Source organism: Gorilla gorilla, chromosome 4 (assembly GCF_029281585.2).
Source record: "Gorilla gorilla gorilla isolate KB3781 chromosome 4, NHGRI_mGorGor1-v2.1_pri, whole genome shotgun sequence".
Taxonomy (NCBI): Eukaryota; Metazoa; Chordata; class Mammalia; order Primates; family Hominidae; genus Gorilla; species Gorilla gorilla.
In genome coordinates, this window is record NC_073228.2 from 44940149 (window position 1) to 44962028 (window position 21880).

Sequence of the window (21880 nt, forward strand, 5' to 3'; positions counted from 1 at the left end):
AGACCATACATGTATTAATCCAGTGGAAAAGGCCATCTTGCTTTTACCTGCTCTTCATTTAGAAAACTCCTTTCTCTGAACAGAAGTCCAATGTCAACTAATAAGAGTATGGTAGTCAACCATGTTCACAGACTCATTAGCTCTTGCTCAAATTTATTCCTTGCATCTATGCAATAATAAACACCTATTATGAAACTCCCAAACAAATATTACCTACTTAAATAGTCCCTAGTGGCCAAAGACGCATTTGAGAATCTGAAATGACTATCTTGGTCCCTATCTAACTTAGCAAAACCTTAAAGAATGATTCCTGGTTGAAACTAAGGCAATCAATATGGTCATAGGTATCACTTACCTCCTAAAGGGAGCTCAAAACAGCCTCCTACTCTAAGGTATATAATTCTGGAGGAAATTCACCCTGGAAAATGCAGCTACCTACTGTGAGAGGAAAAAAATGATCCTAATTATTAAGGTCATATATGCAAGGCAACGTTACTCTGAAGGTGCTAAGCGACCATTACCACTACATTTCTGTAATCTTCAGGTAGCTCCACAATATCGAAAGCCTCCTCTAGCAAAAACTGCACTAGTCACAACTTCCTACCCAGTTCAATTTCCAGATCTCTAACCTCCATGAGAGAAAAAAAAACAAAACTGCTATACCAATACACTATTTCAGAAACCAAAATACCTGACCCTCTAAGAACTGCCATCAGCTGATTTTCCATATGGCACTTCTTGCCATATCTTAATAAAGCAAATCCTCCTTGGACTTTCCTGAAAATTTCAGGGGGCTAATTTCTTCTCCCTCATTGCAAACATCTATAAAGATGAACATATTATCTACCTATCATCTCCAACAATATACCAAATGCAAAAATAAGATGCTGGAACAGTACCTGCAGTGCTATGTCTTCTTTTAGCAGGACTGTGTTATATTATTCCTTACTGCAAAATTCTGCTACAGAAAAATTAACATCTCCTACCTGGGTGACCCCAAATTTTTGGCATCCTGGGGTTAATGTTTCCTTTAATATTAAAATAGCTCAGACCCCAGAGCATATACTAACATAAATCAATACCTTGACCAAAATTTGAGGATTCCTGAGTCACTTGTGCTCTTTTTATTTTTGCTTTGTTTCTCTATTCCCATGGACTCTTGATCTCACTCACATTATTACCTTCTACAGGTGCAATCCTCTTTCTGCCCCAAGCAGATCGAACATAGAACCTGTAAGTCTTTATCCTTGAACTCTCCCCACCAACCATACTAATACAAGTCTATTGTATATAACCAACTTTTACTGGTAATTTGCAATTGATGGGAGTAACGGAGTTCTTAAGAAGCACAGCAAGCAACTACATACTATAGTCCTAAAGTTCTATGGTTACTCTATCCTCACTCACTCTTAGGTTTTATCCATCTTCTTCCTCCACTACTGAGCCACTACTATATTTCAAATTCCTGTTGCTTTCTTATGTACAGTACTTTATCTTATCTTTTTGCTCAATCTAGGTGTTTCTCAGTATGTTTTAACTCTCATAATCTAACATATCTATTAAGATTATTTTCCTGGTCAAAAGATAAGGACCTTCCTTATGAGGAATTTTGTCTCAAACTACAGCCAGCTTATTCATATGATAAAATGAAGAACATTTTGTTCTTTCTGATTGGAAGATGTGGCATGAGGAATCAGAATTATTCATTCATTCAACAAATATTTGTTGAGCGGTTAATATGTGCTATAAGCACCATGCTAGGTACTGAAGATACAATATTAAGCTAAAGCAGACATGATATCTGCTCACCTGATGCTCAGTCTTATTTGAAATATCAATGTCAATCAAACAAAAATACAAATTTCAATTGCGAATAGTGCTATAAGAGTGTATAACATGAGAATCTGACCTACTCAGAGAGGTCTGGGAAAACATCCCTGAGGAAAAGACAGTTGAGTTTGGATCTAAAGTATAAGTAGGAATTACCTAAGGGGAGAAAAAGGTTCAAGGAAGAGAAATGAACACATGCAACAGCTATTTGGCAAGAAGGGGCATGGTATATAGTTGAAACTCTAAGAAGGCACAGAGAGCAAGGAAGAATATGGTCTCAGATAAAGCTGATGATCTGGGCAAAAGCCAGAACCCACAAGGCCCTGTAAACCACACTAAAAGAGTTATTTAACCCAAGAGGTATTATTAGATTTTATGTGAGGAGAATAACATGATCAGACCTGCATTTGAATGAAGATCATTATGGCTGCAGTATAAAGGAACATAAGAGTGGATAGGGGTATACTTGTTAGGATGAACTGCAATGGTCCTGAGGAAAGGTTATGTGAACTTGGACTAAGATAGGGAAATAAAGAGAAATAGATCACGTCTGTAATCCCAGCACTTTGGGAGGCCAAGGCAGGTGGATCAGAAGGTCAGGAGATCGAGACCATCCTGGCCAACATGGTGAAACCCTGTCTCTACTAAAAATACAAAAATTAGCTGGGCGTGGTGGTACGTGCCTGTAATCCCAGCTACTCGGAGGCTGAGGCAGGAGAACCACTTGAACCAGGGAGTCAGAGGTTGCAGTGAGCCGAGATCACACCACTGCACTACAGTCTGGCGACAGAGTGGAGTTAAAAAAAGAGAGAGAAATAGAAAGACTTAAGAGATATCTATCTTATATATAGAAAAAAGGAGAAAAGTTTTTAAAAAGATGTATCTAAGACTTTAAATAAGGGAACTATTGCATGAGGAATAGAGAAGTAGAGTTGCCAAGGATGACTCTCAGGTTTCTGCCTCACCCTTCTGTCTGTTCTAGGTGCCAAGCACTGTGATAAATGTTTATATTTAATTCCTATAACAATTCTATGAAATTAGTATCATTTGTCCAATATACCTCCCCAAATAAAGCAGGAGACCTGGAGACCCAGGCCAGAACTCCATAAGCCAAAAAGCAAGGTACTGCAGCTGTTTCATATATGATTTCTGTTGTTCCTGGTAGGGCATGCCCTAAAGGCTTAAGAATAGTCTTTAAAATCCCCATTTTACATTTTCATACCCCATCATATCCTTCCACTCATGCCTCACCCCAGAGCACACCATACCTGACTTCCTAAGAGAACTCCATGTGACCTGATTCTATCTCCAGACCACATATCAGCAACCAAAAGCCCACTACAAAACCACCATTAATAAATGACAAAAACTAGCTGAAGCCCACTCAAAAAGATGTCATGTCTGATTATTTTTCTGCCATATTTACACAAACTGCTCCTTTGGCTTAAGATATTTTTCTCACTCTTTGCTACCACCTTCAACTACTTAATTCATACTGATCCTTCAAGATTTAGCTCAGACATCAGCCCCTCTGATAATCTTTCCCTAAGGCTTCCAGTATGTATTAGCAGCCTATGTACACTCTATTATAGTATTTGCCATGGAGCATTTTAATTTTCGGTTTACTTGACTCTTTCCACACTTGAACGTGAGCTCCCTCAAAAAAAAAAAAAAAAAAAAAAGAAGTGTGTTTTATTCATCTTTGCATCACCTAGCACAGTTCCAGGCATAGTAGATATTAAATGACTGACTACCTGATTCATTAAGTGAATGAATCAGGCTGGGCCCAGTGGCTCATGCCTGTAATTCCAGCTACTCAGCAGGCTGAGGCAGGAGGATCACTTGCTTCCAGAAGTTTGAGACCAGCCTAGGAAACATAGCAAGACCTCATCTCTACAAAATAAAAATTAGCCTGGCATGTTGGTGCACACCTATAGTCCTAGCTATTCAGGAAGATGAGGTGGGAGGATTATTGAGCCTAGGAGGTCAATATTACAGCAAGCTATGATCACAACACTGCACTACAGCCTGGGCAACAGAGTGAGACACTGTCTCTAAAAATAATAAAATAATTGTAGGGTCCAGCCCCACAGGGTCGGTGGGTTTTCTCCCCGTGTGCAGAGACGAGAGAGTGTAGAAATAAATACACAAGACAAAGAGATAAAAGAAAAGACAGCTGGGCCCGGGGTACCACTACCACCAAGATGCGGAGACCGGTAGTGGCCCCGAATGCCAGGCTGCGCTGATATTTATTGGATACAAAACAAAGGGGCAGGGTAAGGAGTGTGAGCCATCTCCATTGATAGGTAAGGTCACATGGGTCACGTGTCCACTGGACAGGGGGCCCTTCCCTGCCTGGCAGCCAAGGCAGAGGGAGAGACAAACAGACAGACAGCTTACGCCATTATTTCTGCTTTTAGTACTTTCACTAATTTGCTACTGCTATCTAAAAGGCAGAGCCAGGTGTACAGGATGGAACATGAACGCGGACTAGGAGTGTGACCACTGAAGCACAACACCACAGGGAGACGGTTAGGCCTCCGGATAACTGTGGGCAGGCCTGACATCAGTCAGGCCCTCCGTCAGGCCCTCCACAAGAGGTGGAGGAGTAGAGTCTTCTCTAAACTCCCCCGGGGAAAGGGAGACTGCCTTTCCCAGTCTGCTAAGTAGCGGGTGTTTTTCCTTGACACTGACGCTACCGCTAGACCACGGTCCGCTTGGCAACAGGCATCTTCCCAGATGCTGGCATTACCGGTAGACCAAGGAGCCCTCCGGTGGCCCTGTCCAGGCATAACAGAAGGCTCACACTCCTATCTTCTGGTCATTTCTCACTATGTCCCCTCAGCTCCTATCTCTGTATGGCCTGGTTTTTCCTAGGTTATGATTGTAGAGCGAGGATTATTATAATATTGAAATAAAGAGTAATTGCTACAAAGTAATGATTAATGATATTCATATATAATAATATCAAAGATCTATACCTAGTATAACTATACTTATTTTACATATTTTATTATACTGGAACAGCTCGTGCCCTCAGTCTCTTGCCTCGGCACCTGGTTGGCTTGCCGCCCACAATAATAAAACAAATGAATCAATCAATTAATCACTAATTATGATAGGACATCCTCTGGTTACAAGTAAACATGTAATACAAAACACCTGCTAAATATTTTTATCATGTTTAAAGCAATCCACATTGTGCAGAGAGCAACTGAAGGGCATAGCAAAATTGTTTAATCAAAGCTACATAATAAAATTGAGAATTCAAGAAATTTAGGTCTTCTAACTTGTGGAGTCAATGCTCTTGATACTACAAGAAACTACTTCTCCACAAAGACCAGAAATGACCTGGAAAAGAGATATAAGGCTGAATTTTTTTAAATTCATTTTATTCTTTAACCAAACATACCAAACTATAACAATTTTAGAAACCTCTCATTTAATTTTTCTAGACTATTTCTTACTATAGACACCAGTAAACAGCGTCAATGGCAAAAGGTAAGAATCAAGAGAAAAAAGGAGAAGCAAAGGACAGATCATAAAATTGATATCCGGAAAAAAATGTATAAATATATGCACATATATATGGACATATATATCTCAATGCAAATAACTCACTGTCAATATAGGTATGTTTTGTCACTTCTTCTAAAATTTCACGGTTTATAGGGATACCCATGCTATCCAAAACAGCAAACACGTCATCAGTTGAAACTCGACCACCTTTTATCCTACAGAAAATCTTCAAGGCATCCTGGAATGCTGCAAAAAACAAATTATTATACCATGAGAATCAACAGCTTTTCTTGGAAAAGGAGTTGATTTTGTGTCAATAGCCTACTAAGGGAAAATAACTTTGTATAAGCACAGGGTTTTATAAATATTTATCTACAAGTAAACCACTGATATAAAATAACTTTATAATAGTGGTTAAAACATTGGTCTTTTATTTCTCCATAGGAATTTCATATTCTTATGTTAACAATCCTTAGCACATAAAATGAATTGAAAAGAACCTAGTCAGAATGAAATATTCAGCATGGCCCTGACTAGCGAACCAAATCTGGGGGTCCCCAAGACATCTACTTCTGAATGTCAGAGTCTATAATTTTAAAACAATTTAACTAAAATAAATTAAACACCAAATCACTTTATCATTTTCTAAAATTTTTAGAGTCACATCAGAGAGCTCAGTATATTTTTAATTTTAAAAAGAAAATATTCAGATAAATTATAATTTTCCACAAAAAAAAACTTCCTTAAAAATTAAACAGATTGCTGGGAAAACTGGCTAGCCATTTGTAGAAAGCTGAAACTGGATCCCTTCCTTACACCTTATATAAAAATTAATTCAAGATGGATTAAAGACTTAAACGTTAGACCTAAAACCATAAAAACCCTAGAAGAAAACCTAGGCATTACCATTCAGGACATAGGCATGGGCAAGGACTTCATGTCTAAAACACCAAAAGCAATGGCAACAAAAGCCAAAATAGACAAATAGGATCTAATTAAACTAAAGAGCTTCTGCACAGCAAAAGAAACTACCATCAGAGTGAACAGGCAACTACAAAATGGGAGAAAATTTTCGCAACCTATTCATCTGATAAAGGGCTAATATCCAGAATCTACAATGAACTCAAACAAATTTACAAGAAAAAAAAAACAACCCCATCAAAAAGTGGGCAAAGGATATGAACAGACACTTCTCAAAAGAAGACATTTATGCAGCCAAAAGACACATGAAAAAATGCTCATCATCACTGGCCATCAGAGAAATGCAAATCAAAACCACAATGAGATACCATCTCACACCAGTTAGAATGGCGATCATTAAAAAGTCAGGAAACAACAGGTGCTGGAGAGGATGTGGAGAAATAGGAACACTTTTACACTGTTGATGGGACTGTAAACTAGTTCAATCATTGTGGAAGTCAGTGTGGCGATTCCTCAGGGATCTAGAACTAGAAATACCATTTGACCCAGCCATCCCATTTCTGGGTATATACCCAAAGGACTATAAATCATGCTGCTATAAAGACACATGCACATGTTTGTTTATTGTGGCACTATTCACAATAGCAAAGACTTGGAACCAACCCAAATGTCCAACATTGATAGACTGGATTAAGAAAATGTGGCACATATACACCCTGGAATATTATGCAGCCATAAAAAATGATGAGTTCATGTCCTTTGTAGGGACATGGATGAAATTGGAAACCATCATTCTCAGTAAACTATCGCAAGGACAAAAAACCAAACACCGCATGTTCTCACTCATAGGTGGGAATTGAACAATGAGAACACATGGACACAGGAAGGGGAACATCACACTCTGGGGACTGTTGTGGGGTGGGGGGAGAGGGGAGGGATAGCATTAGGAGATATACCTAATGCTAAATGACGAGTTAATGGGTGCAGCACACCAGCATGGCACATGTATACATATGTAACTAACCTGCACATTGTGCACATGTACCCTAAAACTTAAAGTATAATAATAATAAAAAAAATTGAAAAAAAATTAAACAGATTGAAAGCCGTGTCCAACTGCTAAATTTATATCCTCCCTGACCACTACACTCCTTAATTAGCCTTGACAAAAAAAAAAAAAACACAATTCCCATTATCAATTTCAGACGGAAAATCACTTATAGTCAGACTAGATTTTCTTGAAATTCATCATATAATAAACTAATGATTACTAAGTTCTTTGATAAGCACAGTCAAGGAGGAAAAACTGGGCATTATTTGTTCATTCGATTAGTCTTTTTTTTAGTTAATTAATTTTCTTTTTTAAAGACAGGGTATCTCTCTGTAGCCCAGGCTGGAATGCAATCACACGATCTCGGCTTACTGCAACCTCTGCCTCCCCAGCTCAAGCGATTCTCCCACCTCAGCCTGTTGAGTAGCTGGGACTACAGACACGTACCACTATGCCCCGCTAATTTCTTTGTTTTTTGTAGAGATGGATTTTTGCCATGTTGCCCAGGCTGGTCTCGAACTTCTGGGCTTAAGTGATCCACCCGCCTTGGCCTCCCAAAGTGCTGGGACTACAGGCATGAGCCACCATGCCTGGTCTCAACTAGTCATTATTGATCAAGTGAACAAAAATAGCAGAGGAAGGGACCTCCAGAAACCCTCTGCTCCATAAAAGCAATGAGAACTCTGGCAAAAATTATCAGAACCAACTTGTTTCAAAACTCTGAAAATAAGCCAAAGGCTTGCAGCTATCCAAGGAATTTCTTCAAGAAAAATGACTGAGTCTCAATAAGAACAGTGAGGTTTGTGGCATTTAAACTTGCCCTATTCCCATCTACCCATCTCCAGGTTCCCTGGAGCATTGAAAACCAGTACTCCACAATCATGATGAAAATGTATGTGTGTACTATTGAGGTGAGAAAGGCCTCTTTAAGCACAATTCAAAACTCAGAAGACATAAAGAAAAAATAATAAATTTTGTGATAAAATGTAACAGTCCCATTCCAAAAACCAAAGACACCATTTCAAAATTAAAAGAGAAACAACAGACTAGAAGAAAACATTTGTAACATACATAACAAAGGATTAATAGCCAGAATATGAAAACTCCTACAAATCAATGAGATGAACAACCCAGTTTTTTAAATGAAAAGTATATGTGAAAAGGCAATTCATAGAAAAAATATATGAATGACCAGTAATTATATTAAAACATTACTAATTTCATAATTGAGAAATATAATTAAACAAGATAGTTCCTGCAAAACAAGGTGGCAAAATTTCTTTTTCTCTTAAGAAAAAGATATTTGCATTTTTCCCTTTTATTTTTCTCTAGGGAGTCTCTTGATTTCTAACTGTATGCTTGATCTTTTTACTAGTTTCTATGAGACCTAGGTCCTTTGCTTCCACTCTGCCTAGTAATTGATAACTCATTTTGCCTTGACAAAACATAAATTATATGTATGTATGTGCATATAAAAAGAATTCTCAGGTCAGTATTAAACTGTAGCAATCTTGGGTTAAAGAAGGTCTTTCACATCTTTATACACATATATTGCTTGGATATTTTATTAAAACAATATATTCAAGAATTATGTGTGTTCTTTTAAAAGGAACAAAAGAAACCTGAGAGTTCTTGATTAGTCTCAGAACACTGTCCACAAACAGAAAATAAGGTCAAAATAGGAAACCAGGACTTGAAAAATCAAGGAATATGGGGAAGTAAATAAGCTATTCTAAGTTGTGATTCAAAAAGTGGTCTCTACACGCTGCTCTGTCTGTCCGAGTGAAAGTTGCAAGTTAGTCCTGCCTCCTATCCATCATTTTTCCCTACTGTCTGGAACTCAACTTACATTTTTTTCTGACTATAGATTTCTATGTGTGTTTGGACTCCTAAGTACTGACCACAGATACATACATATAATTTATGTTTTGTAGCAGGGCACAGTGGCTCATGCCTGTAATCCCAGAACTTTGGGAGGCCGAGGCAGGTGGGTCACCTGAGGTTAGGAGTTCGAGACCAGCCTGGCCAACATGGTGAAATCCCACTTCTATGAAAAATACAAAAATTAGCTGGGCGTGGTGGTGTGCGCTTGTAATCCCAGCTACTCAGGAGGCTGAGGCAGGAGAATTGCTTGAACCAGGGAGGCAGAGGTTGCAGTGAGCGAGATCGCGCCATTGCACTCCAGCCTGGAGTATAAAATAGTAATTTATGCTTTGTCAAGGCAAAATGAATTATCAAAACGTCAAAATAGGAAACCAGGACTTGAAAAATCAAGAAATACAGGAAAGTAAATAAGCTATTCTAAGTTGTGATTTAAAAAGTAGTCAGTTAGTAGACACTCACATCGTGAACTTTTGCTCCAAGAACTACTGCAGGAACATATCAGGAAAGCCAAGAGAATCCAAAGACCCCTTCAAGGAGGTGGATGCCCTTGCAGGCTCTGTGGGACGGGCAAGTAACTGTGAGTCGGCTTGCTTTCTCAGTGGGGAGGCTTGCAGCCTGGGACAAGTTCTCATCCCTGCTCACCACCTGCCTGGAAATAAACTCGGTGCTATAGGTGAAGCGCAGTGGGAGTGAAACCAGTCTTTCAGACTGTGGGCTGCGTGGAAGCTGGGTGAGGCCTATCGCTGCTGGCTTTCCCCCATTTCCCTGGCGACCTGTCAGGCAGCAGAGGCAGCCATAATCCTCCCAGGAACATAACTCCATTAGCCTGGGAACCACACCTTCACCCCAACAGCAGCTGCAGCAAGGCCCACCCAAACAGAGTTTGAGCTCAGACATGCCTAACCTGCCCCACCTGATGGTCTTTCTCTACCAATCCTGGTAGCAGAAGACAAAGAACGTAATCTCTTAAGAGCTCTATGGCCCTGCCCACCACCTGACCCTAGGGCAAGCTTGTAACCTCCCTATACTACTGCAGCTGATGTGCTCTCAAAAGTGCCACCTCCTGGCTGGAGGCCAACCAGCACACTAAACAAAAATACAACCAAGGACCCTAATAGAGTCCACTTCACTCCCCTGCTACCTCCATTGGTGCAGGTGCTGGTATTCACGGCTGAGAGACCTGAAGATGGAATACATCACAGGACTCTTTGCAGACACTCTCCAGTACCAGCCTGGAGCCTGGTAGCTCCACTGGGTGGCTAGATCCAAAAGAGAAATAACAATCACTGCAGTTTGGCTCTCAGGAAGCCCCTTGTCCAGGAAGCCCTATGTCTCAGGAAGCCCCTAGGGGAAGGAGAAAAGCACCAAATCAAGGGAGCACCCTGAGGAACAAAAGAATCTGAACAGCAGCCCTTGAGTCCCAGAGCTTCCCTCTGATATAGTCTACCCAAATGAGAAGGAACCAGAAAAACAATTCTGGTAATATGACAAAACAACGTTCTTTTACATCTCCAGAAGATCACACTCAAAAGCTTAGCAGCAATGGATCCAAATCAAGATGAAATCTCTGAATTGCCAGAAAAATAATTCAGAAGGTCAATTATTAGGCTAATCAAGGAGGCACCAGAGAAAGGTGAAGTCTAACTTAAAAAAAAAAAAAAAAGATACAGGATATGTATGGGAAAATCTCCAGTGAAATAACATAAATAAAAAACAATCATAACTTCTGGAAATGAAGGACACACTTAGAGAAACGCAAAATGTGCTGGAAAGTCTCAGTAATAGAATCAAATAAGTAGAAGAAAAAACTTCAGAGCATGAAGACAAGGCTTTCTAATTAACCCGAGGCAACAAAAATGAAGAAGAAAGCATTTTTTAAAATGAATGCACCCAGCACTGCTGGGTGCGGTGGCTCACGCCTGTAATCCCAGCACTTTGGGAGGCCAAGGCAGGCGGATCATGAGGTCAAGCGATCGAGGCCATCCTGGCCAACCTGGTGAAACCCCGTCTGCACTAAAAATACAAAAATTAGCTGGGTTTGGTGGCGTGCGACTGTAGTCCCAGCTATTCGGGAGGCTGAGGTAGAAGAATCACTTGAACCTGGTAGGCAGAGGTTGCAGTAAGCCGAGATCGCATCACTGCACTCCAGCCTGGTGACAGAGCGAGACTCTGTCTCAAAAAAAAAAAAAAAAAAATGAACAAAGCCTCCAGGAAGTTTGGGATTACGTTAAATGACCAAGCCTAAGAATAATCGGTGTTTCCAAAGCAGAAGAGAAATCTGAAAGTTTGTTAAAACATATTTGAGGGAATAATCGAGAGAAACTTCCCTGGCCTTGTCAGAGATCTAGACATCCAAATACAAAAAGCTCAAAGAACACCTGAGAAATTCATCGCAAAAAGATCATTGCCTTGGCACATAGTCATCAGGTTATCTAAAGTCAAGATGAAGGAAAGAATCTTAAGAGCTGTGTGGCAAAAGCATCAGGTAACCTATAAAGGAAAACCTATCAGATTAACAGCAGATTTCTCAGCAGAAACCCTACAAGCTAGAAAGGATTGGGTCCTATCTTTAGCCTCCTTAAACAAAACAATTATCAGCCAAGAATTTTGTATCCAGTGAAACTGAGCTTCATAAATGAAGGAAAAATACAGTCTTTTTCAAACAAATGCTGAGAGAATTTGCCATTACCAAACCAGCACTACTGACTGCTAAAAGAACTGCTAAAAGGAGCTCTAAATCTTGAAACAAATCCTCAAAATACACCAAAATAGAATCTCCTTAAAGCATAAATTTCACAGGACCTATAAAACAATAACACAAGAAAAAAACCCAAGATATTCTGTCAACAAATAGCACAATGAATAGAATAGTACCTCACATCTCAACACTAACATTGAATGTAAATGATTTAAATGCTCCACTTAAAAGACAGAGAATGGCAGAATGGATAAGAATTCACCAACCAAGTATCTGCTGTCTTCAAGAGACTCACTTGACACTTAAGGACTCACTCACATAAACCTAAGGTAAAGGGGTGGAAAAAGATACACCATGCAAATGGACACCAAAAGCAAGCAGGAGTAGCTATTCTTGTATCAGACAAAACAAACTTAAAGCAATAGCAGTTTAAATAGGCAAAGAGGGACATTATATAATAATAGGACTAGTCCAACAGGAAAATATCATAATCCTAAATATATATGCACCTAACACTGGAGCTCCCAAATTTATAAAACAGTTACTACTAGACCTAAGAAATGAGACAGACAGCAACAGTAGTAGGGGGCTTCAATACTCAACTGACAGCATTAGACAGGTCATCAAGACAGAAAGTCAACAAAGAAACAATGGACTTAAACTATACTCTAAAAAAAATTGATCTAACAGAAATTTACAGAACATTCTACCCAATAAATGCAGACTATGAATTCTGTTCATCAGCACATGGAACATCCTCCAAGATAGACCATATGGTAGGCCACAAAACAAGCCTCAACAAATTTAAGAAAATTAAAATTACAGCAAGTACTCTTGTTACAGTGAAATAAACTGGAAATCCACTCCAAAAGGAACCCTCAAAACCATGCAAATACAGGGAAATTAAATAATCTGCTCCTGAATAATCACTGGGTCAACAATGAAATCAAGATGGAAATTTAAAAAATCTTTGAACTGAACAATAATAGTGACACAACCTATCAAAACCTCTGGGATACAGCAAAAGCAGTATTAAGAGGAAAGTTAATAGCATAAAATAACTACATCAAAAAGTCTGAAAGAGCACAAATTGGCAATCTAAGGTCACACCTCAAGGTACTAGAGAAACAAGAACAAACCAAACCCAAACCCAGCAGAAGAAAAGAAATAACCAAGATCAGAGAAGAACTACATGAAACTGAAACAAGAAAAAAAATGTAAGTCAAAAACCAAGTAGATAAAAGAGAACCAGGAAAATCCTAATGCCATGGAGTCTATCAAAATGCCAAAAAGAAAAAGCAAGCCAAGCATCATATCTATATTGTTCACTGCTGCATATGTAGGCATATTAATGTTTATTACATAAATGAGTAAATAAGTATTGAAGAGTTTTTATTGCCCTTTACTTGCTAATCCAGTTCTATAAAGACTATCACATTCACATATCCTTGATTCTAACAAAATAAAATCTGGGCCAGGTGCAGTGGCTCACACCTGTAATTCCAACACTTTGGGAGACCAAGGCAGGCAGATCACTTGAGGTCAGGAGTTCGAAATCAGCCTGGCCAACATGGTAAAACCCCATCTCTACTAAAAATACAAAAATTTAGCCAGGCATGGCGGTGCACGCCTGTAGTACCAGTTACTTGGGAGGCTGAGGCAGGAGAATCCCTTGAACCCGGGAGGCAGAGGTTGCAGTGAGCCAAGATTGTGCCACTGCACTCCAGCCTGCATGACACAGCAAGACTCCATCTCAAAAAATAAATAAATAAATAATAAATAAATAAATATACAATCTGATTCACTATAAAAGGAACATACCTCAAAATAATAAAGGCCATATATGACAAACCCACAGCCAACATCCTACTGAATGGGGAAATGTTTAAAGCATTCCCCCTAAGAACCAAAACAAAACAAGGATGCCTACTTTCACCACTCCTATTGAATATATTACTGGAAGCCCTAGCCAGAGCAATCAGGCAAGAGAAAAAAAAGTAACAGGCATCCAAGTTGGAAAAGAGGAAGTCAAATTATGTCTGTTTGCTGATGATATAATCTTATACTGAGAAAACCCTAAAGACTCCTCCCAAAAAACCCTGAGATTTGATAAACAAATTTGGTAATGTTTAAGTAGATAAAATCAACATACAAAAATCGGTGGCATTTCTATACACTAGTATCAAGCTGAGAACCAATCAAGAAGGCAATGCCATTTAGCTTAGCTACAAAAAAACAAAGTACCTAGGAATACATTTAACCAAAGAGGTGAAAGATCTCTACAAGGAAAACTACAAAACAGTGATGAAATAAACTATAGAGAACACAAACAAATGGAAAAACATCCCATGCTCATGGATCAAAAACTTAATATCATTAAAATGACCATACTGCCCAAAGCAATCTACAGATTCAGTGCAATCTCCATCAAAATACCAATGTCATTTTTCACAGAAATAGAAAAAATAATCTTAAAATTTACATGGAACTAAAGGAGCCCAAATAGCCAATGTAATCCTAAACAAAAGAACAAAGCTGGAGACATCACATTACCTGACATCAAATTATACTATAATAGTAACCAAAACAGCATGGTACTGCTATAAAAGTAGAAACATAAATCAGTGGAACAGAAAACAGAACCCAGAAATGAAGCTTCATATCTATAGCCACCTGATCTTTGACAAAGTTGACAAAAACATACACTGGTGAAAGGACACTCTTTTCAATAAATGGTAAAGGGAAAATTGGATTGCCATTCACAGAAGAATGAAACTGGACCCCTATCTCCCACCATATACGAAATCAACTCAAGATGGATCTAAACCTAAATGTAATACTTGAAGCTTTAAGAATACTAGATGAGGCCAGGCATGGTGGCTCATGCCTGTAATCCCAGCACTTTGGGAGGCCAAGGTGGGAGGATCATGAGGTCAGGAGATCGCGACCATCCTGGCTAACACGGTGAAACCCCGTCTCCACTAAAAATACAAAAAAATTAGCCAGGCGTGGTGGCGGGCACCTGTAGTCCCAGCTACACGGGAGGCTGAGGCAGGAGAATGGTGTGAACCCAGGAGGCAGAGCTTGCAGTGAGCCAAGATCGCACCACTGCACTCCAGCCTGGACAACAGAGCGAGACTCCATCTAAAAAAAAAAAAATACTACATGAAAACCCAAGGAAAACTCTTACTGACATTGGTCTAGGCAAAGAATTCATGACTAAGTACTCGAAAGCAAAGCAACAACAACAAAAAAAGACAAATGAGACAACTAAACTAAAAAGCTTCTGCACAGCAAAAGAAATAATCAACAGAATGAACAGACAACTTGAAGAATAGGAGAAAATATTTGCAAACTATGCATCCAACAAGGACTGATATCCAGAATGTACAAAGAACTCAAACAGATCAAAGACAACAAAAGCAACAAATAATCCTGTTAAAAAGTGGGCAAATGACATGAATAGACATTTTTCAAAAGAAGATATATAAATGGCCAAACGAGCATTATGAAAAAATGGAAAGCAGTGTGGAGATTTCTCAAAGAACTAAAAATAGAACTACTGTATGATCCAACAATTCCACTACTAGGTATATATGCCCAAAGGAAAAGAAACCATTATCTCAAAAAGATACCTACATTCATATGTTTATCACAGCACAATCCACAATAGCAAAGACATAAAATCAACCTAAGTGTCCATCAATGGATGACTGGATAAAGAAAACGTGGTGCACACACACACACACACACACACACACACACACACACACACACACAGTGGAATACTAGTCAGCCATAGAAAAGAATGAAATAACATACTTTACAGCAACATGGATGAAACTATTAACTATCTGACTTTCTGTTTCTGACTTGTTTCACTTAAGATAATGAAAGCCATTTATAGGTAGGAGCCAAATTTATAGGTGGGAGCCAAATGTGTACACATGGACATAGAGCACGAAATAATAGTTACTGGAGACTTGGAAGTGTGGGAAGGGGGTGAAGGATGAAAAATTACTTAATAAGTAAAATATATAACTATTCGAATAATGGTTACACTAAAAGCCAGACTTTACCAGGATGCAATATATCTTGTAACAAAACTGCATTTGCACCCCTTAAATTTATACAAATAAAAAATAAAATTATATAATTCCAAGGACCGAGCATAAGAACTTGATATCGCCTAATGGAGGAAGAGAAGAATTGCTAACATCAGGTCATGAACACCACAGATTTCATGTTTTTGGAGGTACTGTTTCTACCATTAATACGAATACCCTTTCCAACCACTTTATTTATAATGTATAGGTAATGTAAACTAAAGGTTACTAGGAGACCCATAAGTATCTGAAATTTTTAGGAAGAGATACAAACAAGACTCCTGGCAAAAGGAAGAAAGTACTGTTAAGGATGAAGAAGAAAACAGATGAGAGATTTCAACAGAAAAAAAAAACACACACACAAACAAAGGCGTGGGAGTAATAATTATATTGGCATGTATGGAGATTTATGACTAACGAGTATGTGGTTCTTGCCTGGGAAAGGTTCTGTGATAAAGGGAAGAGTGGTGAACAAAATTATGAAGGGGTGAGGAGGCTAAGCATGAGAGTTTGGCCTCTATAGACTCATTTGATAACAGGAAGAACATCTAAATTCTTGAGCAGGAAAATGACATGGTGAAAATAGTATTTTAAGAGAATTAGTCTAGCAGTTAATGTGCAGGAAAACTAGAGATTAGAGATAGAATGTTTGAATATTGGGGCAGTATAATCCAGGTTTTGTAATGCCTTTTATGACAAAATTCACTCCTCATTTTTCTCAGCCTACACTAGTGGGAGATTTGTAAAATATAAATTAATTCATATATTAAATACCACCCCTCCCAACCCCAAAATCAGTTACAAAAGTATTATCTTCTATACTTTTGAAGAAGTCTTTTTTACCTGGATTCTGAGAGACCAAATAAGAAACATCAGCCACAGCTTTAAGGAAATTTGAAAAATCCAGCATTCCATTAACTATAAAAATGGTTCCAAAACAGAAGTGAAAAAAACTCCATCAGCAAACATTATTAGCAAACTCACTAAGAACATAAGATAAAAGTGGCAACTAGAAATGTAAATAGAATTAACCAATGACATTAGAATACTATTATCTATACACAGAGCAGTCGACATTATATATAGAATGTAAAAAGAATATTTACCAGAAAAAAATTTACATATTGTAATTAGGTAGTAAATAGTGTTCCAGCAGTAATAAGAATGCTATGGGACTAGTACTGTAGATACTGCAGTGCTCTTTGCTCAAGACTAATTTTTATATTTGTAGTTCTTCAAGATTCTTCAAGTTAAATAACTATGAATTGATCTTCTCCTGTCATTAAATAAATGAGCCCAACTTTGACAGGGTTTATTTACATCAGTGATGTTATCTATGTCACAAAGAAAACAAGTAGAAATCTATATTTCAATTTAATGTCATCTGAGCAGAAATAGCCTATAGAGGAATACTTCAGTGCTTCCAATTGTCTGCAGAGGAAATGACAAGGCTTGGTTGTTCTCACTTCCATACCACAGAAGCACTTTCTCCAATACTGAAAAGTCTATCAAGTTGTCTGTCTCCACTTCTTCAGTGTAACAGCTTGAGAGTGGGTTCTCCTTTCTTTCAAAAACAGTGAAACATCTGTCCAAATTTTAATGAACTACTCTGACTTGTTTTCTGATATTGTTGTGACTTTGGGTTGGCAAAGATCTTTTAGATAAGATATCAAAAGCAATTCATGAAAGAAAAAATTGCAGACTGGACTTCATCAAAAGTATGAATTTTTCCTTTTCTAAAAACATTCTTAAGAGAATAAAAAGACAAGCAACAGAATGGAATAAAATATGTACGAATCACATATCCAATAAAGGACTTATATTCAGAATATATAAAGAATCTCAAAATACAATAATAAGAACACAATTTTTCAATGGGCAAAAAATATACAAATGGCAAACAAGCACATGAAAAGATATTCAATATTATTTAATCATTCAGGAAATGCAAATTAAAACCACAATCAGATAATAACTGTATATCTATTAGAACAACCATAATTTTTAAAGGCTGATCAATTCAAGGGTGGCAAGAGCAAGAGCATACAAAAAAAGCAGTATACAACAATATGAATAAATCTTAGTCATATAATATTAAGGGAAAAAAACAAAAGATTATATACATCATGAAAAACTGTTTACTAAAGTTTTTTAAACAACTAAAATTTTTTAACTATTTTACAAAAATACCTATCCATAACAATAACACTATTTAAACAGAAAAATAAGAGAATAATGAATATAGGATTCAAGATAATTCTTACCTCAGGTTGGGGAAAACAGAATAATAGGTTGCTTAGGAAAGTTTACAGTTGGATGTAAATTATTGACAAGGTCCTACTTTTTATTTTGGGTGGTTGGGTCAAGTATTTATTACATTATTTAAATTACATAACTAAATAAGATTAGACCATGCGTGGAACAATAATGAGAATACGCCATAATCCAGTCTAGTAATTAATCAATCCAATTACATAAACCTGAGGCCAATTTTCAATATCATTATTGTAAGTAATGTTCTTGTAACATGTAAAAACGTTTTGTAACATACAATATGATCAAAAATGATGTTTTTACAATATATTTTAAGGTTTAGCTTTCCTATCATTTGTAATTAATCTGACAAACATAACATATTTATGATTGCAGACCCTTAAACTAATACTGAAAAGATAAAACTTACCATGAATATCAACAGTCTTTAGTGCCTGTCGCATTTCTAAATCACTTATAGAAATTCTCAAGATGCAAAGGATCACTGGAAGATCATTCACATAAATCTTACCACTTCGAATTTTACTAAAAATTTTACAGGCTTTATGAAGTGCTGCACACACATAACAAAACATTTAGTTAATTAATCAAAAAGAATAATTATCCTTATTCCCCCCACTCTCAAAAAAATAATAATCACTAAAAAGGGAGCCAATCTGTGTTTTCAGCCTTTCAAACTTGTTTCTTTTTTACCCCACCCTCTTCAATCTTTTAATATTCAAATCTTTCAACCTGTTTCCTAAAGAACTTTCAGAAACTGTCAGACAAGTCACACAAGGGCACATAGGCAAAGGCTTCCACAACTTGCCCTAGGAATGGTAAATTTTTCCTCTGTGTTCCCATAGCACTTACTATGTATCTCAGTGAAAGCCCTTGGTATTATGATTGCTTGCATGTCAATATCCCTCACTAAACTGTCAGCTTCTATGGAGCAAGATTTTTCATTCTTCTGTTTCTAGTGCCTAATTAAGAAATTCTCAAAAAAATGTCTATTGAACTGAATTTTTTGGTTCAGTGGATACTACACTTTATTTTCAGAAAAGAGGCAATTGATGATAGTGCTGTTTTTGTTTGTCTTTTTAGAGCCAGAGTTTCTCTGTTGCCCAGGGTGGAATGCAGTAGTGCGATCATGGCTCACTGCAGTCTCAAACTCCTGTCACGAAATCCTGGGCTTAAACAATCCTCCTACCTCAGCCTCTCCAGTAGCTAGGACTACAGCTGTGTGCCAACATGCCCAACTAATTTTTTGTTTTTGTTATTTTTTGTAGAGATGGGATCTCACTATATTGCCCAGGCTGGTCTTGAACTCCTGGTCTCAAATGATCCTCCCACATTGGCCTTCCGCAGTGCTGGGAATACAGGCATGAGCCATCTCACCTAGCCCTAACAGTGATACATACAAAATAATGACTAAAGAGTTGATAATAATGGCTTTAATAAAATAAGTTTTAGTAGAATTTTGGAGGTGGAAGCCAGATTTCCGTGAAATGGGAAGTGAGAAAATTCAGCAACTAATGAAAACAACTCCTTCAAAAGGCTTCTCTGAAAAAATATTGAGTATAAAATTAGCAAAGCATAGGCCTTGAGAAAGCAGAAGAAAATCAAGAAATGAAAGGATTAGTCTGGTGAAAGCGCACCTTTTCCAATGAGACAAGATGAAAGGATATGAATGTTGTTTGTAGGTAAGAATATCAAGGAGTTTAGGAAGCTTCCCAACAGCCCTTACTAACTCTCTATGAAAAAGCAAAGCCACATGATCCAGTAATCCCACTTCTGGGTATTTATCCAAAAGAATTAAAACCAGGATTTTGAAGAGACAGTAGTACTCCCCTGTTCACTGCAGTACTATTCACAATAGCCAACCTATGGAAAACAATCTAAATATCTGTGGAAACAACCTAAATGTCAGATAAATGGGGGGGGGGGCGGTGAAGTATGTTATATACATATGACAGAATATCAATCAGCCTCTAAAAAGAAGAAAATCCTGTAATATGTAATAACATGAATGAATATGAAGGACATTATGCTAAGTGAAATAAGCCAGTTACAGAAGGACAAATACTACAGAATTCCAATTATATAAAGCATCTAAAATAGTCAAACTTACGGAACAAAGAATAGAATTGTAGTTGCCTGGAGCAGGGGGTATGAGGAAATAGTGAGTTGCTAATCAGTGAGTATAAAATTTCAGTTACACAAGATGAATAAGTTCTATAGAAATACTGTACAATATTGTGCCTATAGATAAGAATAACTTACATTTTTAAAATCTGTTAAGAGGGTAGATCTCATGTTAAATATTCTTACCACAATAAAATTTTTTTCAAAAGAAATAGGGGAGAAAAGATTCAGTTTCATAGATTTCAGACTAGCAAGTTTTAATTTTATTTTAATTAAGTAAAACATTTTTAAATGTTTAAAGTTGGATAGGTGACATAATTGAGTATTTGAGGAGAGTAGTGAAGGTTTGGAATAGATACCAAAGGAAACAGGAGAGATCACACCAAAACTTGAAGGGAATACCAACTGGTGCTAAGGGCAGCTGAGGTTGGAAATCATACAATCATAGTGGCACCAAATGGAGAGGTCAAGGAAATAAAATTCTAAATAAAAAGAGCTGGAAGTATAAGAGATTGTGAGTGAAGAATAAGACATTGAAGTCTGAGATTTTCACATAATGACAATGTGTAATTTGTGGCCATCAGTGTTGGTCAGGGGAATCAAGGTAAAATTATTGGTTTTGAACGTGTGAAGCTCCAGAAGTATGAGTCACCCATTTGGACACTAAGATACACAATATGACAACCAGAGTTAAGGTAAAAGGAAAACTATGCGAAATTATTCCATAAGTATAAAGGAGAAACCCAAGATACGGGAGAGGTCAGTGTCATGAAGGAGTAAAGGGCAGTATAAGCCTTAATACTAAGATACCAAAGACTAAATTCCAGTGATATCAGTGACTCCAGCACTTACTAATTTATCCATGGGATGTAATATGCAGACATTTTTCCAAAAAATACATTTGAACTAGTATAAGCTACATATTATATTTTCCCTATCTTACCAATACAACCAAAGATATTTATGGATTAAACTATCTACTTTTGCTTCCTCACAGCCCGCAGCATTTGCCATATCATGTATTATCAGTTGATACCATAAGCCATTAGGAGTAGATGAAGAGGCACTAACTGCTGAAACAATTCCTAAAAAGCACATAACCAGGAAATGTATTCAAGAAATTTTAGAACCTCTTATTACCACTTAATTCTTTTGAGTGTAAATATCCATGGGTTACTTCATCATATAATGTCATGTAGAGGTTAGACAGCATTTCCTTTTCCCTGTCAAAGAAACAGCCGTATTAGAAAGTGGCAATGAAAATATGCAAATTCCATTTTAAAATATTAGCAAACTTACCAATAGTCTGAGATTCATAAGAACCTTTCTTGAAGAACTGTCCAAGTTATGGAAAATTCCATATTCTTCACCTCAAAAGTCTCACCTTATTTCTTTTCGAGATATTTTTCTATAAAGCAGAATTCACCCTAGTCTGCAAATAGTGCCCATGACCTACTATCCTTCGACTGTGGT

General features: G+C 37.5%; 1 protein-coding gene across 1 annotated transcript in view; it reads right to left on the reverse strand.

Annotated features, from left to right (window-relative positions):
* EFCAB13 (EF-hand calcium binding domain 13) overlaps nt 1-21880 on the reverse strand; it is a 112786-nt gene that overhangs the window by 69989 nt on the left and 20917 nt on the right. Inside the window, 4 exon segments of the mRNA XM_063706318.1 lie at nt 5452-5595; nt 16853-16927; nt 18693-18836; nt 21548-21630. Coding sequence (XP_063562388.1) covers nt 5452-5595; nt 16853-16927; nt 18693-18836; nt 21548-21630 — 446 coding nt within the window.